Source organism: Pteropus medius, unplaced genomic scaffold (genome assembly GCF_902729225.1).
Source record: "Pteropus medius unplaced genomic scaffold, Ma_sr-lr_union100, whole genome shotgun sequence".
In the NCBI taxonomy this organism is placed as follows: Eukaryota; Metazoa; Chordata; class Mammalia; order Chiroptera; family Pteropodidae; genus Pteropus; species Pteropus medius.
In genome coordinates this window covers 482,506-496,058 of record NW_024343159.1, presented here as the reverse complement: position 1 = coordinate 496,058, position 13,553 = coordinate 482,506, and the positions used below count along the sequence as shown (strand labels likewise).

The window sequence follows — 13,553 nt, the reverse complement described above, 5'->3', positions numbered from 1 at the left end:
GCCATCGCCGAGACAGTCGCCCAGGCATAATCAGTGACAATTTGCTCTGCTGTGTCACCAAATATTCACACTCATAACACCATGCACCTTTTAAAGAAAAGGCAGGATCACGGTCCCCGTGCCGTCCTGTGACCTCCTCTTCACCGTTTCGCCGCCCGCCTCACGTTGGAGCGGGTCTGGGTGCCGGCATCTGCGCGTCTCCCGTTCCGCAGCGGCCTCACAGATCGTGCAGACGAATCGGAGTGTGTTTAACGTGCTATCGTCAGCGTGCGATTTGTTCCCCGCGTTTCTCTATCATAAACATACGCCTACGCACACGCGTCTTTTTTAAGGAGACCCCGGGGGCCCACGCGGTCTGGGTCTCCAGTTTCCTGCGTCCCGGCCTCGCCGGTTAGAGTGACCCATTCCCACTCCGGCCCGGACCCCCGGCGCAGCGTATCCTGGTACCTCCTGTCGCGGAGACGTTTTGGAAGAGGAGTCGGAGACCGGAAATGTGTTATTGGCTTGGATGAGGGAGAGGAGGCGTGGCCATGCTGGCATCCCCCGCCCCCGTCTCCATGGCCTTTCATTTTGTTTCTTACAATGCTGGCTTTGTAATTTATGAATAGTCACTATCAGGTGAGTCGATACAAGCTACAGCCACCTCCCAGATCCAGCCTCAAGGCCACCCCCGTGTTCTCAGCTATTTCTTCTCAAGTACCTTTTCCTTATCCTCTAAAGTATCTTTTTCTAGTCCCTAGAGCAAGAAGTCTCAGAATTGGTCGGGTGTGTGCAAGTCCACGTCTGCTTCTGATGTCCTTGTGGCTCCAAGCACCAGACATCCTGCTAGGACAATTCTGAACCGCAGGCGTTTCTTACACCTCCCACCTTGGGGAGCCGTCCCCGAAGGCTGGCTGCCACCCGCTCCCCTTCCGGGACCTCGCTCTGCGGAACCGCAGCTCCTCCATGCGGCTCCTCCACGCGGCAGGAAGCAGGGCGGGGCGCGGTGGCCTCGCCACAGAGCCTGTCGCAATCACCGTGGCTGTTCTGTTCCTTCTCGGCCTTCGCTCGCTTCTTTTTCGTGAACTTCACAGCACAAATTTGGGACGAGCTGCGCCTGGGTCCAGAGTCACAGCTGCAACGGCGGAAGTCGTGGGACCTGTGAGGGGTCGTCATCGGGTTGAGGACTCAGGGGCTTCCTCTTCGGTCCGCTTGCCAGCTGGCTCAGGAGTGCCGTGTGCGGGTCTGCGGCCACGGGACTCGCCGGTGGCACGGTGGCGGAAGGCTCTGCGAGCATCGGGGACAGTGCAGTGCTGGTGGACGGGACTCCTGTTTGGGGTGGGACCCTGCTCCACGGGGCGGAAGTCCCCCAGGCTCCGTCCGTGCACAGATAGCCACATGGCCATCAGGGTCAGCAGCCGGCCGGGTCTGGGGCCCAGAGTTGGTCCCAGGCAGCAATCAGAGTCCAAGTGTAACTTCCGCCGGTGTCCTCCGGCCGGCCGGCTCCCCGGGACCGCTGCACGCGTTGATTCCTGTGGCCACCGTGTGCCGTGCACCCGAGGCTACCCGGGTGGCGAGGTCTTACTCGGACGTGGTGGTCTGTTTTTCCCCATTAAATAATAACTCTAAGGGGGCAGTGACAGTCTTCTCGCTCGTATTTTGAACAGGAGAGCCTGGAGCTGTGACACTTCAGCCCGTCCCCACAGGACGCGGGGGGATGGCCCTGGGGTCTTGCCAGGCTCCTGCCTCTCATCTGGGCCATCAGCGGCTCCGTGTGCCGCCCCGAGTGTTGCTGGCTCTAGTGACAAGTACTGGAATCCTGCAGACACAGAGGAGGACAATGAGACCCAGGAGAATGGGAGACCAGCTGGAGCAATTTCTGTGACGCCGATAAGTCCTACGACTGTCACCGCTCCCTTTCTCACCACCCCCTCCACAGCAGCTGTGGAGAAATAAGGACCAGAAAATAGCAGAAAACAACAAACAAACAAAACAAAACCGTTGGCCGCGGAGGCTGACGGATCCCAAGAGGGTTAGTGGCGAAAACAGAAAGATCTCAGGCCGGCCGGGCTCGGCGGGCTGGGGACCCCGGCGGGTCACCCGAGCGCTGGGCGGCGCCTCAGTCCGCGCCTCGCGCCGCGGAAGACGGAAGAGCGTTTCCCGCCCGCGCGTCCGCCCGGGGGCGACACCGCCACTGCCCCCGCCACTGTCCCCGCCACCGCCACCAGCCCCGGCCCCGCCCCGCCCCCGCCCCCACCCGCCCGGGCATCGGCGCCGCCCAGGACGGTCCCGCCCCGGCGGTCCCTGACCCCGTCCTTGTCCCCCGCCCTGGCCCCGGCCCTGGCCCCGCGGCGCTTTCGCCTCTCTGTCCGGTCGCCTCGTCGCTGTCGCCTCGTCGCGCAGACCCGGCTCGTGCTCGGGGACCGCGGCGCCGCGGGCGGGGTCGGGGGGCGCTGGACGCGGCGGCAGGTGCGGGCGGCGCGGGGGGCGGCGCTCCGGGCCCCTGAAACCCGCGGCGCGGGGGGCGGCGCTCACTCCGTCACTTTCGCTTTCGCCGGACCTGGGCGGAAGCACCTCAGGAGCCGCGGGACGTGAGGTGAGCGGAGGCCGGCGACCGGCTCCCGGGCCGGGGCTGGGGGCGCCTCCGGGGCGGCACCTCGCCGGAGAGGAGCCGGGGGGCGCGGGCGCCACCGGCCGAGGGCGCGCTGCGGGCCGGGGCCGCCTCTCCGCCGCCGGTTCCGGGCTCCGGGGTTCGCGCTCCACGCGCCGCGCCCGCCTCGGTTACGGGGTTCGCGCTCCACCCGCTCCCCCTCCCGGGGTTCGCGCCCCACCCGCCCCACCCCCCCCCGGCTCCGGGTTCGCGCTCCACGCCCCCCCGGCTCCGGGGTACGCGCTCCACCCGCTCCCCCCACGGTTCCGGGGTTCGCTCCCCCGCCTCCCCCACCTCGGCTCCGCGCTCCACCCGCCCCGCACCCCACCCCAGCTCCGGGGTACGCGCTCCACCCGCTCCCCACGGCTCCGGGGTTCGGGCTCCACCTGCCCCTCGTCCCCCCCACCGGCTCCGGGGTTCACGCTCCACCCCCTTTACCCGGGCAGATCCCTTTGCCCCGGCCCCTCCTCCGCTGCCCGGTGGCCGGGTCCTCACCGGCGCACACTGGGGTCCCGCCTTCCCCGCCGCTTCCGTTTCCCCCACATCCTGGGCTGTGTCCCACGCGCCCAAACGTTCCCGTTGCCTTGAATTCCTCCGGAGAGACAGGCCTGGCCTGAAGCAGAGACTGTCACCCCTCCTTCCTCCAGGACCAACCTCTCTTCCCAGCTCTCTGTCCAGTTCTCTCTCGGGTCAGGGAGGGTCGCACGGACAGACTGGTTACTAGCTCTCCGGGGGGCTGGGTCTCCACTGACTTTATAAAGCCGAGTGGGGGCAGAGAACTGGGGTGGGGGTTCAAAGACTCCAACGCATTCGTCCCCTGGAACCCTTCCTAAACCGCCAGTCAGCGAGGTGTCACCTCCAGCTGCAAAGAAGTAATTCAGAAACTAAGCATTCCTGAGGGCATCCTCAGGCCCTGAGTCCCCTCTCCGTCCATCTGTCTGTCTGTTTCTGTCTGTCTCTCTATCTCCATCTCTCTGTTTCTGTCTATCTCTGTTTCTCTGTCTCTGCCTGTCTGGCTCTCTCCGTCTGTCTCTCTCAGCGCTTGGTCCAAGAAAACTTTCTTCGGCAATGGAGTGTTCTGTGTGGGCCATCATGCGGCCACCAGCCACCTGCGGCTATGCAGCAGTTGAGATGCGATTAGTGCAACCGAGAAACTGAATTTTAAATTCTGGTATTTTCGTAAATTTTAGTGGCCATGTGTGACGGTCACCGCCACATTTCACGGCACGGCTACACTTAATGCATGTTCTAAGTTCCAATCCATTTCTGGTCTCCAGGGAGAAGCCATGGCCTCGGCCAGCACGGCCAAGAAGATGAGGGAGGAGGCCACGTGCTCCATCTGCCTGAATCTGATGGCCGAGCCAGTGAGCATCAGCTGCGGACACAGCTACTGCCACTTGTGCCTGGTGGGCTTCCTCGACAACCTGTGCTACACGCAGCCCCAGCTGGCCAAGTTCTCCTGCCCGCAGTGCCGGGCCCCGTTCCGCAGGGCCAGCCTCCGGCCCAACAAGCAGCTGGGGAGCCTGATCGATGCCGTCAAGGAGCTGGACCAGGAGGCGTGGTGCAGGGAGCACGGGGAGCAGCTGCAGCTCTTCTGCGAGGACGATGGCCAGCTCATCTGCTGGCTCTGTGAGCGGGTGGCACGGCACAGGGGCCACAGCACGGCGCTCGTGGAGGATGCGAGCCAGGGCTACCGGGTGAGGGGTGCGCTGCGTGGGCCGCGCCCCGGGAGCAGGCAGCCGAAAGGCCGAGGGGGCGTCCTGAAGCACGGGTCCCGCCTGGGGGGTGGGGTCGTGGCTCCTGAAGGACATGTAGAAATGGACCGTGAATAGAGTGGAGGGGGAAGTGGGGGGCGTTCCCCACAGGGGGACCACGGGGTGGGGAGCGCAGCCAGCTTGCGGTGACCGGCCTGGTGTGTGGAAAGGCAGCGGTCACTCAGAACCTGGTGGGTGTCGGCTCGGTCTAAGCGCGACCTGGTGTGGTGCCGGCCACGAGGGACTTGGGTGCACAGAGTAAGAATCAGACCGACTCTGAAAAGAGTGTTTGGTGGTGACTGAGGAACAGAAGCTCTGGGGAGTGAAACCCACATGTTTCCAGTAAGGCTGGGGACGGGCGGGTCTGAGCCAGATGCGGGAAGGGGAGGGTCAGGCCGTCCTGGGGGCAGACCCCGGGGCATGAGGCGTGGACAGTCCTGCTGCCTGGCTGGCTCCCGCTCTGGGCCCTGCCTGGATTCGAGGGTAGCGTCCCTAGGGTGGGCCTTGTCCCCAGGGGGCCTCCTTGTCCCCCACGTCCTCACACTTCACGGGGCAGCTAATTATTGTAACGGGGTCACTCCCAGCGGAATTACTTTCACATCCGGTAGTAGGAAGAGTTGACGGTTAGGGGCCTCGGCCCCAGGTCTGCTGGGTTTGAGATCTCAGTTCTGCCACTTCCCAGATGGGTGACCCTGAGCGAATTCCTCGATGTCTTCGTGCCTTGGTCTCCCCGTCTGTACACGGGGAGAATGGCAGCCCCCTCCCTCCCCGACACGCATGCCCGGGAGGCTGCCGCCGGCTCGAAGCACGGTCACTAGGGACACAGCAGCCACGTCGCGGCCCTTTGCGGAGGGCACTGGGGACGCAACGAGAGTCCGTGTGCGCTTCCCAGGGCACGGGAGCTGATTCTGGTCACTTTGACCACAACTAGGAGTTTGGTTCAGCTTAAAACTGCTTTCCGTGAAAATGTGAGAAACTATTCTGAAAAACGACCTAAAAACTGGGCACGGGTTCTAAGTCGCGAACCGGCTGCACGGGGCTGTTCTTCGGGTGTCGGTGCTCCCCGCCTCCGCTGTTTCCCACGTCGCCCCCGACTCACCGCACACACACGACCTCCGGCCCGAGTCCGCTGAGCTGCGCGCTTTTATCAAACTTTCTCTTACTCGCCTCTTACCGCGTTCTGTGGCCGTGTGTCCCCGGAGGCTCTGGGTGGGCGGTGAGGCCGACGTGTCCCCGGAGGCTCCGGGTGGGCGGTGAGGCCCACGTGCCGCCTCACTGGCAAGTTCCTCGACCCCGCCCCTTGCACAGCGCAGAGGCGACGGCCAACATCCTGCCGACGGCTCGGGATTACGGAGGGGCCGCGCTCGTCCCCACACACAGCGCCCTCGGCAGGCCTCCTGGCCGAGTTCTAACAGTCTCGGGGGGTTAGGATTCTCCCCAAGTGCCTCATGAAGAGCTGCCAAGTTTAATCGCCCCTATTCACCCGACCTTCTTCCAGGAAAAGCTTCAGGAAGCAATGGCCAACCTGAGGCACCTGGAGGAGCAGTGTACGAGTCACACGGCGGTCACGGCACAGCAGATAACCGAATGGAAAGTAAGAGCCGGGCTTTGCCGACCTCGGGCTGTTTTCCGTCCTAGTCTTAGCGCTTAGACGTGGGGGGTGCTCGGGCAGAGCGCGGCGATGGCTTCCTCTCCCCGACAGGTGCTGGGCGACACCCCGAGAAGAAGCCGCCCCTCGCTTTTGGGTGCACGGTTGTCTGCGCCTTTGAGCACGTCCCTCCTGCCCCTGCCCCCACCCCCACTAGTAACCAGCCAGGGTTCTCGGGGGCCGCAGTCGGGAGAGGTGGGGGGTCATACGGCCTCGCAACCGCGCCCCAGGCTCTGAGCCTGTCTCCCTCGGGTGCTCTCCTTCACAGAGGACTTTGTGGGGCCCATCAGCTTTCAGTCCAGTCTCGCTGGGCGGCCAGTGAGCCACTGCGCCTCGCTCGGAGGTCCCTTCGCACCTCTTCCCTGCCTCTGAAGTCTCGGGGCACCCCTCCTTCCCGCGGTCCTGGCATGGAGAGGCTCTTGGTTATAACTAATGCATATGGAGATGCTGGCAGTGACCCCGGTACCCGACCCCCGCGCATGAATTGAGAAAGCGCCAGTGGAAACGGCAGTCCTGTATCCCCCAAAATGAAAGCTGAGTCCCCCAACATGTTCCATTTGGTTGTGGTCAGTCTTACACACAGAGGTGACTAAGGGGTCCTGGGCCAGGGACAGCTACTTCCTCTGCCACCTGGACTTCCTCCGCTGAGACTTACAGACCCTCCGATGGCCTGCCGGCCTAAAGTCCAGTCCTGGCGTGAGGGTCATTACCAGCTTGTGCTCAAGAAATTCCCCAGGCTCAGACAAACCTTACAGCCCCGACAAGAACTCAGGCTGTCTCTGTAACCGATAGTGTCGGACCTTGGCGCCAGTGCCGCGATTAAATTACCTCGTGCTCCTGCCCCTCGTCGCCCCCACACCTTGGGAGAAATAGAAGGAACTTAATCGGGGCGGTAGGGAATCAGGACAAGGCCTCCCACGCCCGAGCGCTGCCTCCGAGTCACACCTGCCGCAGGGGACTGGGGACACCCTTCCAGCTCATGGCTCACGTGACACCAGGGCAGTCACGCACACTTCCTGGGCAGGCGCGTGTGCGTTAAAATATCCATAACGCAAAATTTGCCTTTTCAGCCATTGTTAAGTGTGCCATTTTTAAGGACTGTTAGACTGTTGTGCAGTTGTCACCTCCACCCACCTCCGGGACTTTCCTTCACCCCCAAATGAAACTCTGTCCCCATTCAACACGGACTCGCCGTTCCGCCTCCCAGCTCCTGGTAAACAGCTTCTGCTTTGCGTCTCCGACGTGACCACTCCGGGCCCCTCGCGTAGGTGGCACGATGCGGCAGTTGCCCCCTCGTTTCTGGCTCGCTTGACTTAGCGTCGCATCTCCAGGGTCCCTCCATGCCATGGCACGTGTCAGGGTTCCTTCCTGGGTAAGGCTGCAGGGCGCTCGCGTCCACACAGCCACCCTGTCATTCGTGCATAGGTGGACGCTGGGTTGTTCCCACCTGTTGAGCATCCTTTCTCGACTCCAGGAGAAGATGAAGAATCGGAGACAGAAAATCCAGTCTGACTTCAAGAACATGCAGAGCTTCCTGCGGGAGGAGGAGAAATGTTACCTGTGGAGACTGGAGAAGGAAAATGAGCAGGTTCTGCGGAAGCTGCGGGACAGTGCGGCCAGTCTGGGCCAGAAGAGCCACGAGCTCGAGACCTGCATCCTGGAGCTGGAGCGCAGGTGCGCGGCCTCGGCCCAGAAGATGCTGAAGGTGAGGGGGCGGGAGGGCTGCGCCCCGGAGGGGTGGGCGAGGGAGCCGCCTGCCTGGGAAGCCGGCGCATCCCGGCGGCCAGGCTCAGTGTGGCCAGGCTCAGTGTGGCCAGGCACAGTGTGGCCAGGCTCAGTGTGGCCAGGCTCAGTGCTGCTTCTCGTCGCTCCGGGTCGGCATCTGCAAGGCCGCTCCCCGGGCTCCGCGGGTGCCTTCGTGTGCGTCAGATACAGCCCTCTGGGTGGGCTCCTTGGCCAGAGGGAACGAGGACCACCTTTGACAGCAGCTGCCTGTCCCCTGCGCACAGAGCCTGAGGCTCCCAGGACACTGCTGGGTGGGGTGGGGGGAGCGGCGACCTCCCTGCCCGGAGTGATTGTGGAGCCTCCCAGCCACCCTGAGGCCGGCGGGGCCGGTGCCCGCCCCTGGACCATGACACCCCAGTTCCCGCGAACCGAGCAGGGGCTGCACCACAGGCCGGGAGTGCACGCGGCTGCTCCCCACCCTGTGACGCCGCTGCCTGTGGCCTTGGCGCCTGGCCCCCGGGGCTGTGCGGATCCACCCAGAGCCCCGTGTTGGCGATCCCCAAAGGCAGTTAGGTCCTTGACAGCACGTCTTGCCAGAGGGAGCGCGGGCGAAGTTCCCGCAGCCTGGGAGGAGGGTGGACGCCTGCCATGGCCGCGGCCCAGGGCGCCTGGCCAGGAGTCATCCCGTCGGGCTGCATCCGCCGGTACCTCTGGCCGGGGGCTCTTTCACCCCGAGAGGAGTGTTTCTGGGGGCCAGATGCACGTGTGCAGCCCCGCGGGGGCTCACGTTCCCACACTCACCTTTGTCTCTCTCTGTAGGACGTGGAGGACACTTTGAGGAGGTGAGTGTGTGAGGACGCAGGAGGGGAGGGCACGGGGCCCAGAGCGACGGACGCGCCACGGAGAAGCCTCGGGTCTCTGCTCCTTCCAGGATTTGGGCTGTGAAGCTGGAACCACCGGAGGACCCCCCCTCGGAGGTTCAGACTGCGTGCGACGTCTCCCAGCTTTACCTGGACGTCAGAGGGCTGCTGAGGCGCCACCAAGGTACGGGAGGGAGTCTCGGGCACGAAGTGCGGGCCGATGACCCGCCTCCCTGCCTTTCCGTTGGGCAGACGGGCCGGTTTCTGCTTCATGAGTCACAAACCCAGGCTCGCACAGGGTCGGAATCAGTGCAGGCTGGTGTCATTTCAAACGAACTGCTCTTGGGGACCAAAAAAAAAAAAGGCCTTTTTTTCCCCCTTCAGTCAGCGTGACTCTGGATCCAGATACAGCCCATCGTGAACTCATTCTGTCCGAGGATCAGAGACAGGTGACTCGGGGGTACCCCCAGGAGAACCTGGACGCTTCTCCCAAGAGATTCGCCACCTCCCCCTGTGTCCTGGGCCGCGAGGGCTTCCACTCAGGACGATACTACTTCGAAGTGGACGTGGGCGAAGGAACCGCGTGGGATTTAGGGATCTGCTTCGACAGCGTGCAGAGGCACACTAACACGGAGCCGCAGCCCCGGTCCGGGTTCTGGGCCATCAGGCTGTGCGCCAGGGCTGGCTACGTGGCGCTGACGTGCCCCGTCACGTCGCTCCCGCTGGCGGAGCAGCCCCTGGCCGTGGGGGTCTTCCTGGACTGCGAGGCCGGGCTGGTGTCCTTTTACAACACAGCCACGGCCTCCCACATCTTCACCTTCCCCAAGGCCACCTTCTCCGACACGCTGCGCCCCTACTTCCAGGTCCATCAGTATTCTCCTCTGTTCCTGCCTCCCCCAGACGTGGTCACTGACAAGCAGGAAACCGTGTAAATGCCGTTAAGGCGGAATGTGGGTGGTTTTCTCCGCCGCTGCTCTCCCGTGGCGAGACCAGCGCCGGGCTTGTGGTGGATCCTTAATAAACGCACGTCGAACCATGGCTGTGAGGACTGGAACACTGCGGGTGGTCGCTCCGAGCTGGACAAAAGCGAGATCGAGCTGTGATCACTCGGGTCCCTCCACCCCCTTTTAGTGGGTTCAGTGCTGTAATGGCCGAGTCCCAGCAGGGTGGCCCAGAGGTCAGGGGACGTGGGTCCTCCCAGTTTGACGTGATTTGACCCACTGGATGACTGAGAGACCCCAACTTTATGCAGAAGTGAAGGCACAAGCTGGACAAAGACGAAAGGGAAGCCCACTTTACACAGATAAAGTGTTGGCCCTGGTACCCGACCGGTCCATCTTTATGCAAATGAGGAATCCAAATTGGCACAGTTGGATTGGTCCCAATACCACTGTCCTGAATGGTCAATATGATTGGTCAGTATGAAGCAGCTCTGATTGGTTGGTAAAGAAGCAGATGTGGCTAGAGCTCTAATTGGATGAGGCAGACTTCAGCCCATTGGTCAAATTACAATTCCAGGAACTCCTTTATAAGAGTGAGCTCAGCCGGCAGAAGCCGTGCAGGAAGCTGACTGGTCAGCCTGGGACCTTCTTCTGAAATGCAGAGTGAATAAGAGGTCTTGGCCAGCAATGGCCATTCGATTGTTGGTTATGAATTTGAGCCCAGTTAAGTAAGAGGAATCCTTCTTGGGAGTTGTATTTCTTCTCAAGGTTCACGATACCTAGGATGGTGCTTAGTTCTGTCACCCCTGAGGATGATCTTGCCCGTAAGACTCCTGGAGGCGGATCGAGCTCAGATTTATAAACAGCCTAGTAGGCATTGTCAAACGGGACTCTGTTGCGCTCTGCACGTCAGGGAGAAGCTGCTCTGAGCTGCCTGCCTCCTGCACTGTGCTTCTGCCTTCGGGCCGCCTTTATTGAGGAGTTCCCGGGCCCCTAAATTAACCAATGGGCTGAAAACCTGCCCCAGTTCCCTCCTTCAATCTGAAAATTCGAGACAGTTCTATTTTGGTTTGTGGCCAAGGCCTTGCCTGGACTCACCCAACTAGACATTTACATCTTCAGCCAGCCAACCAACCAACCAACCAACCAACCAACCAGAGCAACTCCTTTTGATGAATCAGGCTGGTGCTATTTGGACCAAACTGTGAGGATTTGGAGCCCTCATTTGCATAGAAGTGGACAAATCAGGGACGGGTGGGCAGTCTCTCTTATATATGCCAGCTTCGCAAATGTGTGATACATACTTAAAGATGCAAACATTGTTCTGCTGAGAGGCTATTATACAAACAAAACAAGCAGTGCTAATAAGTTATACTTAACGTGACCTTCATAAACACGTCACATGTTGAAGTGATTCTGTTTTTAGTAGCTGCCATTAACTCACTGGGCACCTGGCGTGAGTCACTGTATTGTGTCATTTTCTTATTTGCTGAACCAGGGGATAGGAGGCAGCCCCTTTAAGGAGCGTGACAGGCACACGCCCGAGGTTCTAAGATTGTACAACGGCCACCTGGAGAGATGGGACCAAACGCGAGAGCGAGGGCAGCGTGGCCGGCCTCCCTGTGCTAGGCACCCCGGGAGCACGTAGAACAGCTTCAGCCCACAATCCCCGGTCTGCTTGGGCTAGGCGAACACTTCCCCTTGAAGCCCTGCACGCTTACACTGTGCTGTCACCCATTTAACTCGTCAAGAGGGGTCGGCTTGTTGCCTCTAGGAAGGCTCCAATCAGCCGCAAATCTCCCGAGTTTCACCTTTTGAAGCGTTCTTGGCATGTCCTAGAGAAAGCTCCAGGTGCGTTGGAGCAGCGGGGAGCCTCGGACGCAGCAGAGGAGATGGGATGAGACGGGACGGGAGAGAATCGTGGGCTGAAGGAGGGGGTGCTGAGTGAAGGGACCTGGCTGGAGGCACGAGAGGATGGAGCAGCGGCGGCATGTCCCGAGGGTGCACAGGGGGCTGTGATTCGTCCTGCACGCAGAGAGGGTCCTGTCCCCCGAGACAGGTTCCCCTCTAAACTGTTAGGTTAGCAGCAAATCTAGAGGAAACATAAACCCATGGCCCAGAGGAAGGAGCCGCCCCCACTGCTGCGGGTGGGTCCGGTGCTCTGGGTGTAGACCGTAATGACGTGACTGACAAGCGATACCTCGCAACTATCACACACATTTCAAAGGGAGCAGCGGTGGTTCCTCGAGGACTAAGTTGGCCCTCTCTCTGGTCATCAGTGTCAGGAGGGGAGGAAGAAGCCTGAGCCCAGTGAGACCAGCACCCAGCCCGCTCAGCACCCAAGCACAGAGCGAAGCCTTAAGGAGGCACAGGGCTTCCCAGCTGCAGGACTATTGACACCCCAGTTCCCTCCTTCAGTCTGAAAATTCGAGACAATTCTATTTTGGGCCCTGACTGGACTCACATGTGGCTAGACGGGACACGGGCACCTGTCAGAATCCCACCGCTGGTAACCGCAGGGCCTGCTCTCATCGGCAGGTCAGGGCTGCTCGTGATTCTTCACTCTTGGTTACTCGCGCAGCGTAACGGGAGGGCAGCCGAGTTCCGGCCGATGACCGACACAGGAGTCGGGCTACTTAGAATGGGCGTCGATTGTCAGAGCACCGGCGGTCAGAGAGGGCAGCAGGTGATCACCTGCAGAAACGGCCTTCTCCTTTCAGTCCGGCTTAGGTATTTAAGGGACAATTTGGGCATTATTCCAGGGGCTGCAGAAAGGTTTCACGGAGCCTCCCCCTTGGCAACGTGGCCCTCCGGTGGCAAAGATGGGAGGAGCCTGGAGAGAATGCTAGACCGTAAAGATGGTGATGGGCGAGCATAGGGGCGCTCATCGTGAGTTTCAGGGCGACTTTCTCTGGCAGGGGACAATGAAGGAAAAGTGAGGCCGGGGACACTGAAACTTCCTACGAGGTGACAGAGGGTGCCCTCTTCATAATCCCTTACGAGAAGTAATAGAAGCTGAAAGTAAGTGAGGGGGAAATGGCCATAAAATGAGGAACGAAATGTTGCTGATGTCGAAAAGTGACTGCTGCCGAGCGTACCGCTATCCCCTGCCAGCTCTGCCTCCCCTCCCTGCAGCAGGCCTCCGTCCCCCATTACTTCAACCTTTGTGTCCTGTTTCCGTATTTCTAACTCCTGTGTCTAATGACCTTTCTGAACCGTAAATAAACCTTTGCCTTTTCTGCAGCGATACCCAGATGGTTGGACGTGGCTGGTGAAAAACAACTAACTGAATTTTTTGGCCAGTGTTACTGAACCAGAGGAAATTACCCAAAGAGCATATTCAAACGGCCGGTTCACTTAAAGAATGTGCTAGCGGCCGCGGTCATACCAATCAAAGTGACGACACGAAATAGTTTTACACGCTTTAGGCCGACAGATTAATAAGGCCACAAGCTCGACGGCTGGAATGGGAGAGGAAGAGCTATTTCCAGGCAGCGTCAGCACCAGCCAAAATGCAAAATATGCTCTAATCTCCCAACCTCGGCGCTGGGTCGCTGTTACCGCGCCAGAGTCAGCAGCGACAGCTGGAAACCACGTCAGTGCTTATCAGTAAGGAATGGATGAAGGCGTCATGCTGCTCTACGTGAAGGGCATTTTAAAACGATGATTTGACTTGAAAGGATTTTCATGAGGGTTTGTCAAGACAAAAAGCAACAGGCAGAGCAGCGTGTATAACATCACCATTTTGCAATTAATAATAACGACCCTAACGGAAAAACAAAACACTCACGCACACCTGCGGGTAGACGCATGGAGGGCAGAAACAGTACCTCCCGGTCCCGGGAGCGGGCGTGGGGATGCGAAGGAGGGAGCCTCACAAAACAATGGGGAAAAGGCCATTAAAAAAAATTAGAGCATTGACTCTTAAACAATTTATGTGCACATGTGTAAAAATAAAGTTTTACAACTAATAGAGCTGCATTAAGTAAACGTGGA

The 13,553-nt window shown here is 60.4% G+C and overlaps 1 protein-coding gene and 1 long non-coding RNA gene across 2 annotated transcripts; one reads left to right on the top strand and one right to left on the bottom strand.

Annotated features, from left to right (window-relative positions):
* Nucleotides 1-2,330: 2,330 nt before the first annotated feature.
* On the top strand, nt 2,331-9,654 carry TRIM38 (tripartite motif containing 38). Its single transcript, XM_039867315.1, has 7 exons — nt 2,331-2,575; nt 3,907-4,326; nt 5,882-5,977; nt 7,506-7,736; nt 8,576-8,598; nt 8,688-8,800; nt 9,001-9,654. Exons 2-7 carry the CDS (start codon nt 3,916-3,918, stop codon nt 9,546-9,548), a joined length of 1,422 nt encoding a protein of 473 aa, XP_039723249.1. The 5' UTR covers nt 2,331-2,575; nt 3,907-3,915; the 3' UTR covers nt 9,549-9,654.
* On the bottom strand, nt 8,544-13,368 carry LOC120606200 (uncharacterized). Its single transcript, XR_005653839.1, has 2 exons — nt 11,369-13,368; nt 8,544-9,692 (listed from the first exon to the last, which is right to left on the bottom strand). It is a non-coding gene; the product is annotated as an uncharacterized LOC120606200 (long non-coding RNA).
* Nucleotides 13,369-13,553: the final 185 nt, after the last annotated feature.